General features: G+C 37.7%; 1 protein-coding gene across 2 annotated transcripts in view; it reads right to left on the reverse strand.

The window, feature by feature from the left end:
- Window positions 1-4,573: 4,573 nt before the first annotated feature.
- arid3a (AT-rich interactive domain 3A) overlaps window positions 4,574-22,867 on the reverse strand; it is an 80,538-nt gene continuing 62,244 nt past the window's right edge. The window contains exons 4-9 of one of the 2 annotated variants that reach the window (XM_007560556.2): window positions 15,852-15,924; window positions 13,546-13,729; window positions 12,136-12,383; window positions 10,600-10,890; window positions 8,915-9,004; window positions 4,574-7,661 (exon numbers count right to left, since the gene is read on the reverse strand). In XM_007560556.2, the coding sequence (XP_007560618.1) occupies window positions 7,513-7,661; window positions 8,915-9,004; window positions 10,600-10,890; window positions 12,136-12,383; window positions 13,546-13,729; window positions 15,852-15,924 (1,035 nt within the window). In that variant the 3' untranslated portion in view covers window positions 4,574-7,512. Of the gene's footprint in view, window positions 7,662-8,914; window positions 9,005-10,599; window positions 10,894-12,135; window positions 12,384-13,545; window positions 13,730-15,851; window positions 15,925-22,867 lie in introns of both variants that reach the window. The other variant, XM_007560554.2, reaches the window with a different exon arrangement.

A 22,867-nucleotide genomic window follows, 5' to 3' on the forward strand; every position in this document is an offset into this window, starting at 1 on the left:
CCGTTGAGGGGGGCCAATATGCTGAAGTGGCCCTCGGGGAAATTGAGTTTGACACCCCTGTTCTACAATGAATATTTTATCCAGTATATGGTCAGAAATCTATTCTTTAAAATGATTTTATTTCTAGGTTGTTTTTATAGACTCCTTACAATTTTTGATAAAACTTCAGACACACAATTTTTCTTATCTAAACCTTTATTGTAGTATTTTGTAATAACATAAATATCGAAAGGATAGAAGTGTTTGTTTTTATTAGACATTAACATTCAGCCATTCTGAAAATTTTCCAGGTTTGACCCGTTCTGTCTTGTAACTTCATTTGTTATTCTGCTTTATTATCAGGCATGTCATTTTAAAGAAAAAAAAAATCAAAACATACAGTAGCTTAAGGAAGCATTAAATCGTTTAAAACTATTTTAAAAATTATTTTTCATAGAACACAATAGGTAATTAAAAAAAACTATCTTACACACATGGTGTTTTGCTTTGTGATTAATCTCTTTGTCATTTTACGACTATTTTAGAGGTTAAGTATTCTTGTATTTCAGTGAAAATGTTGACAAATAATCTTAGAAAAAATAGCAGATTTCTGTTTAAAATAGTTATTTAATACAGTAAATATGTAAAATACCACCTTAGATATGCTTACACTCAGTAAAGGAGACAAAACAGCTGAACTCGACCCTTGGGAATCAGGTGGCTCTGCGTTGCTGCAGGAAGAGTTTTATTGGTTTGGGAAGCATCGCTGCAAATCAGTGCAAAGTTCAGCTTCATGCCATTCTGAAATACTTCCACTATGATGGGACTGGTCTCTTCCAGTGTGATAAAAAGTGGGAATCAGATGTAATTCAGAGTCATAATCTGTTAAAGCACCAGGAAATGTTGACACACTCAATATTTTTGAAGAATGTTGCTCAAGTTGGTGTTAAACACATGAACTAATAAGTAAGGGCCCTGCTTTGAAACTCATTAAGCCAGACTTTTTATTTTTAATTTACCAGCTATCTGTAGAAGCTGCTAGAATAACAAATTCACTTAATAAAAACTTATTCTGTGGGTTTTTCTGTATACTTGTTCTGATAAAACTAGATGTTGTTTCTCCATGTTTGGTAAGATCATTAAAAGCACCTAAACTGTAATTTATTTTCCTGTAAACTGACAGGCTGGATAATTCAATTCAATTAAAAAATACTATTTTGGTCCCAAAGGGACATTTAATGTTGATGATGATGTAGGGAAAAATTATCTTTACCATTAACAAAATGAAAACAGTGTTTGCTGCCATTTTTCTTCCAACCTGCTACTTTGTGTTGGTTTATCATAGAAAATCCTCAAATACATTAAAATTGCAATTAAAAAAGTTAAAAAAAGTTAAAAAATGCAATTACTTTAGAAACTGTGCAGGAGTTTGTCATTGACAAAGACCAAGAATCAAGCTTCTGCTGAAAATCAGGACAATAAATAAAAAACACCCACAACTTTGTAACATTTAAGAATTGTGATATTTTATTAATTTCAGATTCAAATAAAAGTATTCACACAAACACATATTGACTAAATAGGCAAGAATTGCTCTTCACCCTTTCAGAAAAATAATGAAAAAAACAACAACAAAATAAAACAGTTGCACTCCCTGCAGCCACTCCACTGTTGCTGTGGTTACCGGGAAACATCCCATTCATCAAAAGACGGTAATCATTTATAGAAAAACAAAAGAGGAGGGGGGGAAAAATTGTGTGTGTGTGTGTGGGGGGGGGGGGAATAGCACACATCATGAGAGCAGACAGGAAGATCCACAAACGGACTCGCCATACTAACAGTGGTACAGGAAGTGGTACTTGATGTAGTACTCGTAGTAGTTAGCTGTTCATCTGGAGGTTTCCTGTTGTTGGAGCTCAATTAGACTGAACAGCAGAAGAGTTACGAACGTGTAACAGTAAAAAAAAAAAACAAAGGAAGGAAGGGGGACGCAGAAGGAGGCGTCCAAATGAACCTGGGAGTAAGGGGAGAGAGCTGAGGATTACCAGCAGCTCATGGTTAATCTGATGTGTTGGAGGTAATTTCAGACCCTGATGTTCGTCCTCGCGCTCTCCTCCCGCTGATCAGTAACATGAGTCCAAACAGGGTAAAAAAAAATGCATCAAACTGGAGGTAGAGGTAGATTTTCCTGAGAAGTTGTAAGACACAACAGACACGCCTTGTTTCCGTACTGAAGATACTCAAAGACACCCGAAGATCACTCACTCTTTCACTCACTCACGCACACTCTTCTCTACAATAATCACATTATTATCAACATAATCACCGCTGGATTCATAAAACTGCTCTAGAAGTAATCTCTGTGTGCCTCAGTTTCTAAAAGCATGTCAAAAAAGAGCAAAGAAACAGCAAACAAACAATATACACATGATATAATCCATAGCCCTAAGTAAGCCATCTATTAGAAATAATCTATTTAACAAATCTTAGAAATACAGATTAATTCATATAATTGTCACAGCAGAAGGCATCTTGTTTGTTATTTTCTCGTGATGGTTTTCCCTGCCCACAGTCTGACCTGGTGGAGGTCAAATCAGTGATGGAGTCCAGTCAAAAGGCCCTGAACCCATCTCAATCCGTAAAATGTTCCAGCTCGGCGGCGACGAGTGGGAACAGGACGCCATTTCCAAACAAGACGCTGAGGATCTATAGTTTGATTTATTTTTTTAAAAATCTACAGCTTTGGTTGGATGAAAAGCGGCTCTATTTCACTAACGTCTGTGAGCAAGAGACCAGAATCTCAGATTTATCAAAGTGGATTTGCTGAGAAGGATGTTCCAGTTTGTGCAACAGCATCAAAAAAAGCAGAATTAAGCAGCGACACCAACAAACTACCAGAGCGTAACTTGAGACGACAGAGTAAAGACGACAGGAACCGCCTGAAAGCTTCCCGAGTGGAAAATAAAAAAACAAGAAAAACCCCAGTTTTGTTTTGTGTGCTACTCGTTTAAAACTAACGTGTTCATTTATTTAATTTTGCTACAATTTGACTTTAAGTATCAGACTCCAGTTTGATCACAGCTACACTAAAACAGGACGCCTGGTTCCTGTAAAAACACCCAGACAGAGCGGGAAGAAGAGCGACTGCCTGTGTAAGAGTTTGAGATTTTTCTGTTGTAGTGTTTCATAATGCTCCTTCACACATTTCTACATAAACACACTTGAAACACTTGGAAGATATGAGGATATGCTCAGAGTTCGTGCCGTTGTTGAGGTAAATGCGATATTTCCATTTAGAAAGCGGATTGTGCGTCGTAATAAAACCTTCCACTGGGGGGCGCTCTTGCCACAAAGGCTATAAGGCTTGAAAGTAAATCTGCTCTCCTTGCATGACTAAAAATGGTTATTGATTAAAGGAGAGAGTCACATTTAAGCAGATATCTGATTGTCTGCGGTTATTACAATCTCTTTAATGGTCTTTGTGAAGCAAGAAAAAACATTTTGATGAGGTTTTTTCTGCTTGAACGACAGGAATTGTTGATGAGGTTCTGCCAAAGCTGAGGTCCTTGAGGTAGAAACGGGGCTCGGCTTGCGGTTGAAGGGATGTACGAGAGCTTTTTTGTTTTGTTTTTTTTCCTTTAGAGGTATACAGCGTTGCCTTAAAGTTGTCTCCTGATTGTCGCAACCACGCAATAAAAACAAAGTAAAAACTGAATAAAAAACGCCAACCCTCCCTGAAAGTACTGCCATGCGCCGAAAGACAAAGGAGCTGCAGAGCCTCCACTGTTCAAATGCAAATATCCGTCAAAAGCAAGTCAATAGATATGCAATAAACATGGATCGACTGGCTGGGGGGGCAGCTGCTTTACTGCTGCCCTGGGAGCTGAAAGGTCAAAGGGTGAAATCTGAAAAGGCAATGTTGATCCTTTAGATCCAGATTGATTGAATTTAGTTTTCCTTCCCCCCTCGCAAACATTCAGCCGAAAGCCTTGGCTCTTTTTTTTTTTTGATTGTCAGCAACGTGGCATCTGCGAAAAAACTTTGGTTTCTGTGAGGATTCAGACGATGCATCGTATTTATTCATCACAGCAGAAACGGTTAGGAGGAGGAAATATGCCCATCGATGTTCCCCTCATGGTTTTTGAACTTAAACTAAAATAAATACTTTTTGCACGGATCTAAATAGACGAGTTAAAAGTATTTTTCATTAAAAAGCTACTTTTTGATGATTATTTTTACCTCCTTGGTTGAGATTTTATTTTGTATTTTTTCTGCAAGCGTAGATTGTTTTTCTAAAATGTTTATGCCGCCTTTAATGAATGGGTCCTTGGATGTTTGTGGAGATTCAAATCAAATTAGGAAACGTGATCAATAGAAGAGAAATAGTTCCTGTTTGACCTCAGGCTCCTTTGTAAAAAGATAATTTAATTTGTCAGAGCCTTAAAAATACAAAAAGAGTCCATTTGCAACACCCGTCTCTGCTGGAAAGCCAAATCTGTGCCATCTTTTAAAAAACGGGTCCAGACAATCAAACCCAGAACAATTTATATAAAATAAATAATAGTGGAGCATTTTTTTAAACTACAGTATTTAATTTTTTTAAAGGGTGTAAAGGAGCAGATGGTTATTTAGTAAATCCATATTTTCCAGCTTCCTTTGGGTTTAAATGTGGGTCTGAACTCCTTTTAAAAATGACAAAATGTCATCTCATTATCTAAAAATCCCCATTTATACAACTAATATTTAATACATTCAAAAGCAGAACTGCAGAAAAAAGTGGCAACTTGGAGTCACAAAATCACCATAGGTGACACCAAAAGGGCCTGCGTCTTTTACAATTCATTAAAATTTTACAAATATTTGATTAAGTACTACTTTTAATAAACTTTAGACATTTTACCAGAGGAACAACAGAGTTAAAGACAAATACTAAGTGTTTTATATAGGGGAACATTTCCTTTAAATTACATATATTATCATATTTTAAAGCCAAACAGCCTAAAAATCTTAAAAGTATAAAACTTGAGTGACTTTTGCCCTTTCTATCTGTATTTAAAGGGGATATATAAAATAAACTAACTGAAGACGGACTATTACAGTGAGTCCTCAGATATTAATGTGCTGGAAGCTGCATTACTGTCGAGTATTCAGCTCTGCTATGTGGAGAAAAGTGAGGCTTGCATGGCCTGTGAATGTAAAGCATTTTGGTGACTGAGCTGCTTGCAGGGTAACAATGCAGGTCAGAATTGGACCAAAAAAAAATCAAACGTTATGTTGTCAAAATGTTACAACGTTTTTCCAAACTTCCTCCACCTCACTGGATGAACCTCTGTTTCAATATTAACTTTATGAACCCAAAGTCAAACTGTAAGTTTTGCCGTACCCGTTTTGTATTTGGAGGACGTTGGGTTTTCCAATAATGAAGACAAATTTTGTGATGCATTCCTGCCTGCTCTGTGTTTGCTTTTTTTCATGGTTCTCAGCTTTGGACCCATTCTGAACGACTGGGTCAGAAGGGTTCAAACAGAACCCTGCAGAAAGCCAAAACGTCTTAAAAATTGTGATAAACTCTTGAGGATTGTCTAAACTGACTGAAACTTTCAATCGTCGAATGTTAAACTAAAAAAGAACTGACTTAAGTTTAAACATCTTGTTTAAATCAGGCTATTTTAAATACAATAAAAATGTGAAGTTTCAATTCTTTTTCACTGAAGTTTCTAATGAAAGGGGTTCTTTATTTAGCTAGAAGAGTGCTTTTGAAAAGTGACCAGTGTTTGTTTAGCAGCTGGTGGTGATTTCCCACAGAGAAGCGAGTCCAGGACTCAAAGCCCTGACAGCCATCTGGTGATATTTGACTGAACAGTAAAAAGTGATTAGGCGGAGGAGCTGCTCACTCTCTGGTCACCTCACGCTGCGTTAAGGCCTCCGAACAGAACCAGCGCACAAAGCCTGATTTAGGGCTGAGTAACGATCTCCAACAGTCCAGAGAGGAAACGCAGGTTCAAGTTCAAAAAGCTAAACGATTGAACTATTTCAAGACGCGGAGACTCTGCTGGCTGCTACGGCGTGCCTCTTCTGTCATAAAGCCGACCGGGTTCGTCACCGATGATAAGACACAGCAAACGCGCAGAAAGGTCCAGATCGAACCGCAGCGGCTGCACAGTTTGAGGATCACAAAACATTCACTGCTGTAACGTCGACGGAGAAGGCGGCATCCATGTCACAGCGCAGGATAAGAAGCACTTGGATCAGAAGAAGCACAAAGACATGCGGAAAACAAGGCCGAACGGGAAAAATGAAAAACAGAAGAATCAAGATTACAAAGAGCTGAAGATGCCTGTCAGGTTTCTCCTGAGGCCCACATGATTGTCCGTGTGAGTTTCAAAGAAAGCAAAAGGATTGAGTCGACTCTCGGATCAGAAAACTGCTTCGATTCTGATTGAAGGGGCTGAAGCATGACACTGACCTGAAGAGGCAAGAGGGTAAAATGTAGAAAGCATTGCTCTGTCCAGTGTAATAAATCACACAAAGCTAAGAGACACCTGAGAAAAATCATAACGTGATATTTTAGCTAACGACGAACCTTAAATCGAGTGCCGTTCTGCTCCAGAGAGCCGTTCGAACACACGTCTGAGACTGGCCAGGTGAAAACATACAGGACGAGCCGCAGCCGCCTCTGGGAGAACGAGCGCGCAGACAGACAGACAGACGTGCAGAAAGCATGCCAGCCGGAGTCCGGATAAGAGCGATAATACACTGACAGTCCTGCAGGGGAGCAGAAGATCCCTGCAGGTTCTTCTGCTTCACTTAAGACTGAGATCAGGACCAAACCTGCACTTGTTCTCCCACAGGGCTGCCCACGTTTATAAGGTTATCTGGTTTTACAACAACATGAGGTCACAGCCACACAATGCTTTATGCCCTGAAGAGAAAAAAAAACATACCTTTTAAAGCTTTTCTGATTAAAAATAGAGGATTTTCATACTTCTTTTTTCATAGAATTCTTAATATATAGATTACTTTTCCTGCAATGAGAAGATTATTAAAGGTTTAAACAACAAAACACAATAAAGAGAATAACAATAATGATAATAATGACAATGAAAAGTTAAAATAATAAAAAAATCTCTCCTCTAGAAGATATAATATCATTGTCAGTCAGTAGCTGTGTTTGTGTGTGTAAACAATGCGTTAGCCTTCCTAGTTATTATCTTCTCTGTTGTTCTCCAATAATCTGTACATTTATGCAGAAATAAATAATTCACAGGTTGTGCACAAGTTTTAGCATATACTGGCTCTCAGTTGGGATTATTTCTTTTCAAAATCCTTTTGGCGATGAAGAACAAAAGAGGTGAGTTTGTGAGAGAAAACCTGAGATAGTGTACTTCAAGTGAGCAGAGTTTCAGTTTGTCTTTCTGTACTGATGATGGTTCTTCTCTTCTTTTCTTTTTGGCATAGATGACGTAGAAAATTAGGTTGCTTTTTGGCTTTTCTTAGCGTGGTGATAATAAAAAAAAAATGGGGGGAAGTTTGTTAAGACAGCGGGTTGCTGGAGGCTGAGGTAGGTGTGTTTTGCTGCTGCTGCTGTGGAGTAATACGACTGCTGACAGGCTTGTTGGAGAGGGACGACACAGACACACCGGACGAAGCTGACCCTGCTGCTGCCTGAGCGAAAAGGACACCTAGACAGGAAAAGGGGCAAAAGGAAAACCATAAATCACTGTTAAAATCCACAGCACATCAATTTAAATCCAAATTCAAGAAATAGTAATATTTCACTAAAAACAGGAAACCAGGAGCCTCATTTGCACCTTATAAAACTTTATATGCTTTTAAAGATGTAAATCCATAAGATCACACTAGATGTATTTGAGGGAAGTTAACAACATGCACTGAAAATATAGGTAGGAAAGATTATTTACTTATAGAGCATTATTTTAACTCCATAAACAATTTCTTTGTATTTCTAAAGTTGTTAAGGATTGTTTGAAATCATATTGGGACTCTGTGTTTAGAGACTTAAATCACAAATTCAGATCAGTTCATCTCAACTTTAAACAATATTTTCAATGTTCTTACTAATATTATATTAGCAGTTTTGATAGTTTTCTTCAGTTCTGAGGCACATAAATTGATGCTGATTTTAGTTTGTAGTATTATATCTCCAGAGATATGCAGTCTTTACTTAATTAGTTATTTATAAAACATACAAAACTAAGGCAGCTGGCCTTAAACAAACACATGTAGATATTTTGTCTTGACAGCAATTTGGTAAAATATTTCTAATATTGTGATAAATAAAAGCAGCAAGTTGCTCGATCTCATCTTAAAGGTTTAGGTTACATCTTTGTTTAATCAGTTGGGAGTATTTGCTTGATGGTACACATTTGCATCAAGAGTACTAGACCTTAACTTCATGCAAAGAAAAGAGGAAAGAGGAGTGGCCGCCTGATGTCTTGTCTGCAAAGTGGAATGCAGGAAGAAAAGGAGGCATTCTGTTTCTAAATAATGAAACAAATATTCTGTCTGATTTTTGAAGAAATAAAGTTTCTCCATTAATTGAACTTGAGATAAGCCAAACAAAAAAAAAATAAATAAAAATAAATAAGAGATCCTCGGGTTTTACTGGATAACAATTTAAAAATGTTCCTTCAAAGAGATTTATCTGCCACATTAGCAGAGGTTTCCAAAAATAAACGTGTTTTATACCAATGAGATCTGGAAAAATGAACTATTTTGATGCCAGTTCTCGAAATCAAAACCGGATTGAGTCTCTTAACATCCATCAATCTGAATACATGGAAGGTAAAGGCTTGCAAAGAGAAGACAACATATACATTTTCTCCCAAGTGAATATCAAATTAAGAGGGGGGGTAATGACAGAGGAAGGAAGTGATGCGCTGTACTTCCTGTACGAAATCACAGAGGTACTCACCAGTGTATACCACTCCATTGAGCTCCACTGACATGCTGATGCTGTTTGTGCCGTTTGTGGTGAGGTTCAGAGCCGACTCTTGCCTGCCATCTGCCAGGAAGACAATAGCTTATTTTTTTATAATAATCTTTTGCCCAAACAGTGTTAAAAATCTCACCCAAAAGGCAGAGATAGAGTGGAGTGCACAAGTATTTATCTTTGCAAACACACACATTTTGTGTAATTTGTCTTTTTTTTCTTCTGTTTTTAAATCACCTCTATAAGAACATTTCTGTGAAGTTTTATCGCTTACTGAGAAACGGTTTGCGTGTTCCATCAGATAGTCAGAAACCGAGACGAACCTTTGCTATAAGATCAAAGATGCCGCTTGCACATAACAAAGACAAACACACACATGTAAGGCATGTATGCACGCGTGCCGCTCCTAAAAGCTAAACAGGTCAACATATAGGCCTGCTGTTAGCGCTTTCCTTACTGCTGTGGTTTGTGGTGACAAGAATGTATTGAGATGGCAACTGAAGCACAAAGGGGAAGATGGGTGAAATCTAGAAATTATGCACAATGAAAGGGAGGAAAAAAATGCCAAGGGTGTGCTTCAGTAAAAACTAAACGGCAACCTGATGTGTGTCTACATCTATGCTTGACATAAAACCTGTCCAAGATGACCATTTAAGTCATTAAGGTCATTTTAAGTAGGGCTGCAACTAATGACTAATGTCAACCTATCCATTATTCTGACAATCAAAGATTACATATTATACAGATTTTTAATTTTTTTTTTTACAATATTGTCTTAAATGTGACCTGTTAGGCTTCCTTCAACAGGTTAGGATAGTCTATAAGCGATGCAAAACATGCTCATTACATTTTATTTGCACAAAATGATTCAAATAATCAGATTTTCTGCTCAGTTCTGTTTATTTTGAATTTTCAGAATGATCTGCTTTAGGGCGTATTGTCACTTTAAATCCAAATTAGCTGCTGCTGGCCATGCCCCCAACTCAACGTTCACATTCACACATGAAAATGGCTGGAAACGTATGGGCAATTATACAGCTATACATCTTTGAAAAACATTAGTAGAGCCTCCTGCACAATCAACAAGAACGCAACAAGTGGTTTCTGGATGGCAAGTCAACAACAAAACACTCGTCTTTTCCAGCAGCCATTGTACAGTGTATACAACAATAAAACCAGCTGACCAAACAAGCTGGAGCTTGGCTGGGGTTGCTAGGTAACAGCGCAGAGCCCGTTTAATATGACCTAACCCTTCGAGAGGTTTTTGAAACGGTTTATTTTTAAACATTATAATATTACCAGAAAACTCCTGGATGTTTTTTTTGGCTGTTTTTAGAAGCAGTTGAGATCCAAATTGAAGTACAAAAACATGCAAAATGTTAATTTTGTAAAATGCTTGTTGTGCCTATATTTTACTAAAAATGTAAGCAAGCAGAATATAACAATATCAACAAAGATGTTTATACATATTGTTTAATAAACTGTAGTAGTGTGTTTGTTATGAGTTTGTGTAAACATCAGAATTTCCAGAAACTGATAAAAACAAATATTTCTCCCACTATTATTCCGCCATTTAGTAAATTATTTTGGTAGCATACGTTTACATAATTTAAAACAACAACAACAACATTTGTGCTTGTGAGGAAACGCTGCAGAAGGTTCGGTACCTTGATTGTTGATGCGGATGTTCATGGGTATCTGAGCAGTCATGGCCAGCAGGTTGTGCTGCAGAGCTCTCTGCAGCAGCCGGTGGTGCTCCTCCGCAGGCAGAGCCATCTTCTTCTCCGGAGGCTCACCCGCCTCCAGTTTGTCCCTCAGCTGCTCCAAAGCCGCCACCTGAGCCGCCATGGCCGCCTGGGCCGCCGCCGCCGCCTGCACGGCGGCCACCGAGTGGCCGGGCATGGGACCCACCGGCAGACGAGGAATGCCGACCCCCGGCAGCGGCTGGCTTCCCTCCTCTTCTAGTCCGACAAGGAGAAAATCAGCGTCAGATAAAATCAAATACATTGAAATCAATCTTTATCAAGCTGCGAGTCCGCAGGCTCCCCCTACTGGTCCACAAGGTACTGCATGCAAACGACCGTTTGTTTGCCGTGACGTCAGCTCAAAGTGCGATGCTACAGCTAGCCTACCAAACGATCGTGGCTAAAAATAATACGAATAAGTGGCTTAAAAACGGGTCACTGAAAAAGAAGAACTAAAGAATTTATTATTATTTATTATGAAGTATTGCTACTTTTACTTGAGTAAAATGTTTGTACTCTACCTACTGAGAATAACTTCACCAAATGAACAAGATTGTTTCAACCAAAAATTCACCAGACACAGACACACACTTGCAGTTTTTGCTAACATTTTTTATATTTAAAAAATTCTGATTTTACTTTGTGATTATGCAGTTTATATAAATCATTTTCATTTCATTTAGTCTTTAAAATATAAACATTTCCACATAACTATATTTCGGTCCATCTGATGGTAAAATTTTTAAATATTAAATGTTGATGTTTTGATTAGTTACTCATCACTCAAGTGGACTTTTTTCTTTTTTTTAATTTTTTTTTACCAAATACATTTTTACTTTTAATTGAGTAGAAGGATATTAAGGTACAGTGCTACCCTTACATTCTGCAGCTGGAATAATAATAATAATAATAATGATCCAACTGACTGGTCCAAAAATAAAACACTAATTTAACAAAAAAAACAAACAAAAAAAAAATCATTAACGGTTTAAACCTGTACTTCAATTAAACAGATAAATAAGACATTGAGTCATTAAGAATAACATATTTATTACATTGAAACATTAAATTAATTCAAACATATTGTGTGTAAATGGCTTTCTTGCTCAAATTAAATATATGATGTTAGAGAAAAACATGTAAAGATTTTATTGCTAAATTTTTTGGCATTTAGAAAAAAGAAATAATTTTGTTGAATCTAAATGACATGAAATAAAAAAAAGGTTAGTCTGATTTAACTTCAGTCAGTGAGAAAAAAAGGATTTTTATTAGGTAAAAAATGCTTTCCAAATTTAGACTTTTAATCAAACGTTGAATTGCACTTTCTTACAAAAATCAAACACTTCCAAGGATTTTAACCTTGCAAACCTTGAAAACACTTACTTTAAATTCAAGCATTTGCAAGGATTATAAAAACAAGCCATTTAAGTTTCACCTCCTACAACCAACAGTTCCCACCTTTCTTAATCTTCTGCATGGGGGCGAGCGAGGCGCCGTTGGTTCCCACCGTCAAGCCCACGTTCGGCGTAGAGACTTTAGGCGAGGACAGCATGGTTGGCGTCCCGTTGGGGGAGTAGGTGAAGAGCGAGCTGCCGAAGCTCTGCCGTCGTCCTTCCCGCCGATTGCTGTCGATGGCCGCCTGCAGCTCGTTGGGGTTGCTCAGACCTCTCTTATCACATTCATATGGGTACAGGTACTTCATGTATCTGGAATTAATGGATGTAAATGATTCTTTTATGAACATTAAGTGATGCTTTACTTCAAAATTCAATGTACCTTTTGGGGAATTTTGTATCAAAGAGCAACATAAAATAGTGGAATGAAGCTCAGGTTGTTGATTTTTTTAAAATATTTTTCAAATATTCTTAGATCTACACCAGATCTAAGAAGGTCCAGATGTTAAAAAAGCAGAATAATTGTCCCTATTTTTTTAATTCAACGAGTTTTTATCTCAGCAACTAATTCCATGAGCTTTTAATTGGCTTATTATATTTTTCCCTCTAAAGTCACTATTTATTTTTTTGAATTACCTTATAACTATTCTTGCCACAATAACAAATTTTGCTAGATGACAAATTGTCCCAGAAATTATTGAGATAAACGATAATATTGTTGTTTTGATACAATTTTCAATTAATAAAAGGATAATGGCATAACAATGCAAGTTTGTCCTCTGAAAAACTAATAAATTTTAATTTTGTACTGACCATTCCATTAATTTTCCCCCCCCCCAAAAAAATCCCAAAACAAAAAATAAGATGAAAATAAAAAACTGAAACCATCAATAAAATGAATGACGAAGTCTAAACTAAAATTGTCTTTCATGTTAATCAACAGAATGTAAATTAATGCCTCATTTTTCTGACTTTTAGCTATAAATCAAAATGAAAAAACATGCATTATTTCCCTTCCAATTCAACACTATGCTCCAGTTTGTGTTGTTCTACCACTTAAAATCCCAATGAAGCACATTAAAATTTCAGGTTGAGCTAAAATCAAGATCAGGAGGAATAAAAAACGTAAATACAACACGAGCCTCCTTCCTGGGAGAGCAGATCAGGATGATCTTTTGCTAGCTGGGAGCGAGGAGCTCCAACTACCAACTACAGGAAATTACTTCAACACACAGGAGTTAATTTGAAAAACAAAGCGGCTGTTGACATTTGATCTGTGCCATCTCCGACGCTGTGAAGCACCGACCAGAGCAGGGATTAAGGGATTAAAGCTGCGACAGTTAAGGCACTGTTTAGTCATGAGAAAAGCTGACTTAGCTGCGTCTGTCACCACTGGAAGGGTGAATCCAAATATGCCAAACACAACAACAGCACAGGCGGGTAACTGTGAGAGGAAACAGAAACGTGCACTGACTGTGTGCGGAGGGTGAAGGCTGCACTGGTGATTGAGGTAGGCAGGTTAAGTCCCTTGGTAATCTCCCTCCACAGTTTCTTGTTGATGACCTCCACCAAGCCGCCTTTCTCTGTCACCAGCTTGTAGAGCATGTAGAGGTCCAGGACCTGCTTGGCCATGATGGGAATACGGTTCACAGGGGTTCCTGGTTCACACACACACAGGAGAAACATCAACAGGTTACAAGGTTGCACAGCCATTTAATGTTGTGTGAATTATATTTGAGTTGCACGTTGGAGATGCCTGTAGTTTGCTTCTAAACCTCGGGAAAAAAGTAGGGCTGAAAGGATTAATCACGATTATTTGTTTATTAAAATAATCGACAACTAATGTAGTAATCGATTAATCGCTAACCGGAGTGTAGAGACTCAAAAAGTCTCTTTCTTGAAAGAACAACATTTTCAGTAATTAAGCAAAAACTGTGCAGATAATATGTACATTTGGATTTGTGATGTCTGTAAAAGTGTTAAAAATTCCTCAAGTGGCAAAGTTTTAGCTTCACGTGGTTCAAATTCTGTAAAAAAAAAACTAACAAAATTATGTAAAATAAAGCAACTTTTTTAAAATTTACAACAGCAATTATTCATCGGATAATCCAGAAAAGAGAGAATAGGATCAGCTCTACGTGTATTGATGTTAAATGAAGCAGAAAGTGTTGAGCTTTCTCACATGTTGATGTTATAAAAGCTCTTTTAGCCAAAGATTTAGCTCCAATATCTTTGCAAAAAATGATCAAATGTTCACAAAAGGAAAACCATAGTCCTACATTTTAAGCAATAAAATATTTATTTTCTTCTGTATAAAGGAAATAAATTATATGTTTATTTGCATTTTCAATTAGACTATTTCTAATATTGCACAAGAAAGGCTTAAATGAAAAATGTGCAGAATATGTAATTTTATATCTGATTAATCATCAAAATAATAAACAGAATAAACAATTACTAAACTAATTATTAGTTGTAGCCCAGGAAGAAAGTATTTTTATATGAATCGGGTCAAAACAATAACCATTTGTTGCAAAACGATGACAAGAACCATTTATTGAAATGAAGCTAATATTTTCAAACGCCTCGTTTCCACTGAGCGTTGAACTGGATTAGTGTTTGTGGGCAAAGGTAAGATGCACTAATAGAGCAAAACAGAACATTTAAATAAAAGTCTTTACCTTAGACTCTCAAATACTATTAGTTTATAAATCACTGAACATCTTAGCACTAAAATACATTAAATATCTCTTATTGTTGTTGTGTCCAGACCTCTCAGGTCTTCTGGTTTTGGTCTGAATCCCCAGAACCAGAACCAAACATGGAGAAGCAGCATTCAGCTTCTATGCACCACAAATCTGGAACAAATTTCCATAAAACTACAAAACAGCTGAAACACTGCCTTTAAATCCAACCTAAAATCGAATTTGTTTAGCTCTTCCTTTGATTAATAGTAACTGGAACCTCGTTTGTTTGAGTCTGGATTAATTATTCCACAGCAATGCGAAGTTTTGTGTTGCGTTTTCATCGTGTGAAGCACTTTGAGCTGCTTTGTTGCTGAAATATGCTGCACAGACAAACTTAACCAGTCACCTGTGTTTGTTTATATTATCTCAAGTCATAACCAGAACTAAAAACAAACAGGTGAAAATATAAAACAGTCATCTTTGCAACACAAGTTAACTTGAATATGAGAAGTAATGCCTCAGTTATCAGAGTGGCCTACAGATGGCGCTCACAGATCCCAAGAGGGGACTTGGCAGACCCACCCACAGGCTGTGGGTGACACTGTAAATAGCTTGTTCTGGTTGTTCAGTTGTGACCACATGTCTGTTGTCTCCCATGTCAGCCATTTCTCCCCCCGCCCCGATGTGATAACACGCCCTGAGCCCACCTGTGACTCCAGCAGCGGCTCTGCAGAGCAAAGTCAAACGGCTGCAGCTTTTAGCTGCTCACAAACGATGAACGAAGTGTCCAAACAGGGAGAACTGAAGTGCAAAGTGTTGGAGAAGTGCTCAGGACTGGATAAAACGGCTAATTCATCCCCAGGCTTTTATACGGTTACAGACTGCAGTGTGACCGTGAAGCAATTATCTCTGAAATGAATCACGACCCCACCCAGAACAGTGAAAGCCGAGAAGATGGGGGAGGGTGATCGTCGTCCTCTCTATAAAATAATTAGAAGCTGCCTGTGGCACCGGCTAGTAATAAAGCCGGGAGATTTGATGAAGAAATGTAATGGTTGTAATGGATACGCAGAGCAGAGACACGGACACTCACCTCGCTTCTGCATGAAACTGAAGAGGTCGTCGAGAAACTCTTTTCTTTTTGGGTCCCCGTCGAGTTCGTAGAGCTGTGGAAACAAAAAGGAGAGAAAAATGAAGGGAAAAGTTTTATTTTTTTATGTTAGATGTCATAAAACATCCAATTAAAGATGGCAGCTCTTTTCCTACAACCATCAGGAACATAACTTTAAGTTATATTAAAACAAAAACACAAATTAAAGCCACAACCACTAAATCATATGGAAGATGGCACCATAGTGACTCCGTCTGTTGGCCTGCTACTAACTTTAACTCTAGATCAGAGGTGTACAAACTTTTTGTGGTGCTAAATTGTCAGCTCAAAAATACTCACTGGCCAAAAAATATCATTTTTAAAATTAAAATTAACTAAAATGTTGCATTTTTCTTACTCAAAAGTAAACTAACCATGAAATATTTAAATTAAACAAATAAACAAATCAGTTTTTCTTTTCTAGGAATGGGATCATAGATCCAAAACTTCAAAAAACAATTAAAACGGGATCTTCATTTGAAAACGTTTCTCGTTTTTAACCAAGTTTTAATACACCAATTAAAAGCACCAAGGTGTACTTTAGAGTATAAGTCAAAGGTTTCCAGTTAAGAAAACCAGGAAGTTTGGAAAAGATGATCACTTTGTGATGCATCTAACATTTTTGCAAGTCAATTTTAATTTAAAAGTCATGGTTTTGTCCTAATTTATTCTTTAATCGTTATTATTGGGGCTAACAAATTCAGACCAAAACCAGCAAACGCTGGAGTTCTTGTGTAAAAACATAAAAAGTTGATTGGGTTAACCATCACAATGCTGATCAGAACTGGAGCACAAATACCAAGGTGCCTAAAATGCAGACATAATTCGCAACTTTTAATTTAGAGCACCAGTCTTTATTTAATATCACAACTGTTTATGTGTGATATAACATTGCACTGTGATGATTCAGAATAGAGAGCTTTTAAATCTCTTTGTTTGGGGCCGGTTTTTTAAGTCTCTGAGGTACTTCAGACTGACAACATTTGTTCTGACTCTCTCCTCCTCGTTGGTTTATCTGCCATTTAAATATTTACTTTATGATCTCATATTTAAGCTTTGCTGTCTCTACTTTGGTTGGTTCTGTGGTTGTGTTATGCTCGAGTTCAACCATCCAGACTCATCACCCATCGGCGACTTCTTTTACGCTTTTAAAAATGTTTTTCAACTTTAATCATGAAAGTAAACGCATATATTGTGAGGTTAAAAAGAAAAAAAAGATAAGTCGAGAAGAAAATTAATTTTAAAAAAATGAGGAAGACAAGGGGGGCGTCCCAGATGGAAAGTAAAGAAGCGCTGCGGACCAGTGTGGCTTGATGAAATCCTGATGTGGGTCCAGCTGCTGGCAGGGCTCAGGGCTCCGGAAAGTTCAGCGAAAGTGAGCAGTAAAAGTGAGGCGCCCACACTGGGGGGAGTACAGTGGGGCCATTCAGCCCGTGGTTGTTTTTTTCCGCTTGCATTGATAACAAAATATCTTCTTAGAGCGTTTTCTATTTATGCCACATGCACACAGTCAATGCAAACATTTAGGTTCTGTGAAAGCGTGACTCTCTTCACACTTCAGCAAAGGTTTGCAGCGACGAGTCTGCGCCGAATGTTTAGTACCAACAAGATCACACGAGTGTCTGAGCAAGGTCACAGAGTTTCATAATGTTGTATTGGAAGTAACCGGCTGCGAAACACAATGTGCTACCAAGCACTGTCAAACAAAACCACAGAAAATAAAACCCGAGCGTATTATTACTAGACAGGCATCAGCACAACCCACAGCCTGCAGCAAAGCCTCATGATGCACTTTCCAACCAAGAGCGTTTGATATCACTTCAGGAAATCACTCACCTCAGCTCGGCGCCGACACAAACAGACGAAAAGGACAGAAGCCTTCTGTTGTGCATGACGCTACAATAGCTCTAAAATGATTTTAGCTGAATAAAAAAAAAGAACTAAGCATGCATAAAATAGATTATATTCGACAGAGACCTGGAAAAATCAGATTTATCAACTTTTTCAGTTCAATTAAAGGTAAATAATTTAAAAACTGTATGTTGGAGCGATGAATAGTGACGCACCGATCCATGTTACGATACCGATACATCTGAGCTTTAATATCGAAAAACATTTCTCTTTTTTAAGGCAGACATAAAAGTACTGAGTTATAAATTTATGTCTTAACTCTTAGCATCATAAGCTTGGTCAAACATGAAAAAAACAAAACTTTAAATAGTTCTGTCGATGCAACTAGGATTATAATAGGCAACAAAAAATTAACAGCAAAGAAACTGAAACGAAAACAATAAGTTGACATGTAAAATAAACTGCAATAAATCTTATAAATGGTTCAGAAAGTGTGATTCAGACTTGTAAATATAATGTAAAATAAAAAATGAACCATAACGTTTCTCAGACCTCAAAGCATAGAAGTAGACTGAATAGATCTGCTCTTATGGATCGAGTCACATTACCACTGATGCCGGATCTAGATTTTTTTTTTGTTCAATTTCAGATATTAATATCAGATTAGAGCATCTCCAGTGACGAAACGCAAAAAAATCTCATTAAGCTCAGTTAAGTTCAGAACTATATTCAATTATTTAATTTCCCTCATGCAACAATAGTTACAATTCTCTGTGTAAATGTAATTAGTGGAGGGGGGAAAAACGATCATTTTCTTGAAAGGCCGTCTCGGAGAAAATGAAAATGAAACGGTTGTGATACGATGGCGACAGCGGTGGTTTGTCACCGCTGAGCTCGTCCCGTTCAGCCCTCATTAGTGACGCCAGGCTGGTGTAGGATCTTATTAGCTGGTGGTCAAGACTGGGAGGAGTGGGGGCTGTGAGGCCGAGGTGGATGCTGCGGTGGGGGGATGCCACCTAATGTACAAGCCTGCAGAGGGGGGGGTTTAATTACAGGATGCATGCATTTCGTGAAGTGCTGCACCATAAATCTTAGAAATTACCCCTTACCCAGTTCCCATCCCCCTCATGTTACTTTATTTGCTCCCTGTCCCTTTTTCAGTCTCTCTCTCTCTCTCACCAATAAATATTTGCCTTGTGGTGTTGCTGCAGCCCACTCCCTCTAATCCACGGGACGTAGTGACAAGAGGATAAGAAATACAAACAGCTATAATATCCCAGAGACCATAATGCCTAAAAACAATCCGGTTATTGTTAACAGTAAAAGGTGTGATTCCCATGTGACGGTTGTCGTTCGCAGCTATTTGGGAAGACATGAGAAGCGCATAGCTGAACGGCAGTGTGTTGATTAGCGTCGGCGTTTCCTCGTCCACTCAACAAGGCTGCTTCATTTTGTAAAGTGTGAACTGTGTTGACGCCATTCTTACTCAAGCATATCCGGTTTCAGGTCTCATTCAGGGTTAACAGGCTCAGGCACAGCACCCTCCTTCATCTGAATGCCTGCAGTTACTTCCTCCACATTTGGCTCATTGACATTTTTCCAACATTTCAAATTGAAAGTGCGTCTCAGAGGTGACACACTTTACCTACGCTGCAAAAACACAAAATCTTATGAAGTATATTTGGTCTAGTTTCTAGAAGACCCTTGGAATAAGACCAACTAACTTACAAGTAGCTTTTCAGCAATATAGGAGCTTGTTTTAAATCAACAATTTCTTAATATTGATGAAAAAGTGCTAGTCCCACTGGCAGAGTACCTTATTTATAATGAGACATTTTTGCAACTGGTATTTTTGATTAATATTAAGGAGTTGTCAACTTTTAAAAAAATTACTTGTAAGTTAGTTTTATCATTTCAAGTGAATTAGTATATTTGCACTAGAAACTAAACCAAAAATACGTGGGAAAATTTTTGTGTTTTCGCAGTGTAGAAGTTTTAAATTGGTGTTATTTTTATGAGAAAAAAATAGGAGTTGTTGAGGAAAAACAGTAATTATTATGACCCAATCTGCGGTACTATTGTGTTGTTGAGGTTAGCAGCGTCACGTAATTGTCTAAAAATATTATAATTACAAGATGGGATGAGGTACGCATATCATATGACTGTAGGAATAAACTCCATGCTTCGCAGAAAGACCAAATAAATGAACAACTCAGTGCAAAGAAAGAAAATGTTGGCTCGTGTAGCGAAGATGAGGAAATAAATTATCTTTTATAGCGCCATCGTTTTTATAGCGCCATCGTTTTTACAGCGTGGAAGAGTTAAAACTTTAATTATGGGCCAATGATTCAGCGGCGAAGAAAATCCCATGCTATTAAATAAGATGTAATTTATTTTAATCAAGTGTGGAGCCAAATCTAACAAAGGATGATTTTAAATGTTGCTATGAGTGATCCAAATTAGTGATCCATTACATTTTTCTTCATTGAGTTATAAATATGACATGAAACAGACGGCTATTTATTTTATTTACTTGCCAATAAACTGAATGACGGTCCAGGTTCGTCTTGCTGCCACGCAGAGAGGAAGATGTCAAAATAAAATTAAAAATATCCCCATAAATCACTGCTGGAGAACTGAAAAGCAGCATGTCTGGGTGTAATACCAGACGAAAACCGCTATAGCCTTTATTCCAGTAAAGAATCACAAATATAGAGTTTGCACAGTGGTGCAGTTGGCTGCACTGTTGCCTTGCAGCAAGAAGGTTTTGGGTTTGAATCCCAGCCTGGTTCTTTCTGCATGAAGTTTAATTTGACTTCCTCTCACAGCCCAAAAACATCACTGTTAGGATATTTGGTGAGTTTTTCTTAGGCATAATTGTGTGTTAGCACAGTTGCAGAGTTGTGTTGTCACTAATTACATTACATGAGCGACTTTTTGGAGAAGTTTTACTTTTAGGAGTATTTTTTTTTTTTACTATGCTGCACTTTTTACTTCAGCTCGAGTAATTTTATTTTGAAGTATCAACACTTTTACTTCACTGAATGAAGAACAAACATGTTTTAACCAAAATTACACCGGGCAGACACACACCTGCAGTTTGTTAACGTTGCATATATTGAAAGAAATTGATTTATAAAAATGTCTCTTTTGTCTGATTTCATTTCATAATTATGCTATTTATATTGGTTGTTCTAATTTTGATCTTTTAATACCAAAATTTGCACATAACTTTATATTTTGGTCTGTCTGATGATGTAATTTTTAAATATTAAAGAGTGAAGTTTTGATTAGTTGCTCAGTAACTGACTTTTTGACATACTTTTTTACTCTTCCTTGAGTGACTTCTTGAGTAATTTTTACCTTCACTTGAGTAAAAATATGTTGAATTTATCCATGTCTTTCCACTTTCACAGCAGTCTGAATGACCTGATTCTGATCTTTTCCTCCCATCAAAAGTATGCAACTTGTGTTTCTTCCAAATGTGGTACTAATTTGGAAATGTATCCAAGAGTTTTCAAAGTTTCTGCAGTCTGAACGGTCAGTTTTCTGGAGTTTCCAAACTTCCAAACTTCACTTGATAAATATTTTGCAAGTTCAGCAGCGGATTTGTGATGCCATGTGATTATTCCTCCTCTAAAACCTCCAGGAACCTGTTTTAGATGCAAGAACAATCTGAAAATTGGTCGTCACTGTGACTTTTAGATAAAGACTTTTAGATAAAGACTCTAAAATCGTCCTTTAGAAAGCTGTCATCACCGTCCCCTGATGTAACGCCTATTGGGAGCCAGTAACTGTTCTGCTGGTAATTTTATGAAACAAAGAAACACTTCTTTTTTTAACATTTCCGCAGAGTAATAACTGAATTCATGGGACGTGTTGTTTTAATCAGATCAAGATAATCTAAACAACTCGGGCCGCCCATATCAATGCCTGTAAAAATAACCTCCAGAGGCACCGGACTCGCTCACGATACAAATCTATCATGGGAGAGAGGGCGACTGAGTTCATATTCTTAAAATAAGTCAAAGCAGAACTATGAAGGGATGCAAGGCTGCGCTCAGCAACAGGTATGAGGAAGTATTATTATTAGAAGATATAAATCAAGAAGTCTTTTTAAATGTAATAAAGAGAGGAGTGCCGACAGCTGCACAAGTCCCATTAGAGGTGGCCTGTAATGTTCCTTTAACAGTTTGGGATTAGATCTATGAGCGATTAAAAACATGTTGATCACATTTTTTGGACAATGATCTGTTTTAGGGCAGACACTTTAGATGCAAATAAGCTGCTGTTGGCCACGCCCCTCCAAATCAGCTTTTACACTTGCATGTGAAAAAGCTGCAAACAGATTCGGAATTATACAACTGTACATCTTTGAAAAGCATTAGTTGAGCCTCTTGCATAACTGACAACAATGCAGCAAGTAATTTATGTATCGTAAGCCAACAACAAAACACTTGTCTTTTCCAGCTGCCATTGTACAGCGTTAGTTTTGTATCCTACATCTTTGAAAAGCAGAAGCGGAGCCTCCTGCACATTCAACAAGAATGCAGCTAGTGGTTTCTGGATGGTAAATCAACAACAAAACACTTGTGTTTTCCAGCAGCCATTGTACAGCGTAAAACCAGCTAACCAAATGTGCCGGAACTCAGTTTGAGTTGCTAGGTAACAGGTTGAGCTCGGCTTAGGCTGAGGTTGCTCTGTAACAACACAGTGCCCATCGAATGTGACTGAACATTTTTGAAACGGCTCGTTTTCCAGACACCAAAATATGTTAAGTTATTTCCAAAACAAAACAAAAAGAAAACATCTGGGTGTTTTTGAGACCTACATAAAAGCATAAAGGTTAGAATTTTGCTAGACAGGTTTCCTATAAAAGCCGTCGAGAAGCTTCAGATTTCGAGATCGTTGTGGAGTAAACTAGATGAACCCGATGTGACACTGACTGAACAGGAGCGTAAAGCAGCCAGTCGGGATTCTGTCAAACTGGCAGGGCTGCTATCACGATCACACCACACCCCTCGCTGTATAGCATTGTTAGCTTCCCACATACACAGCATGTATCTGTCCATCTGTATCTGCTTTCATTTTTCACTCCTTGCTGTGTC

The sequence above is a fragment of the Poecilia formosa genome, unplaced genomic scaffold, assembly GCF_000485575.1.
Source record: "Poecilia formosa unplaced genomic scaffold, Poecilia_formosa-5.1.2 Scaffold116, whole genome shotgun sequence".
Lineage (NCBI taxonomy): Eukaryota > Metazoa > Chordata > Actinopteri > Cyprinodontiformes > Poeciliidae > Poecilia > Poecilia formosa.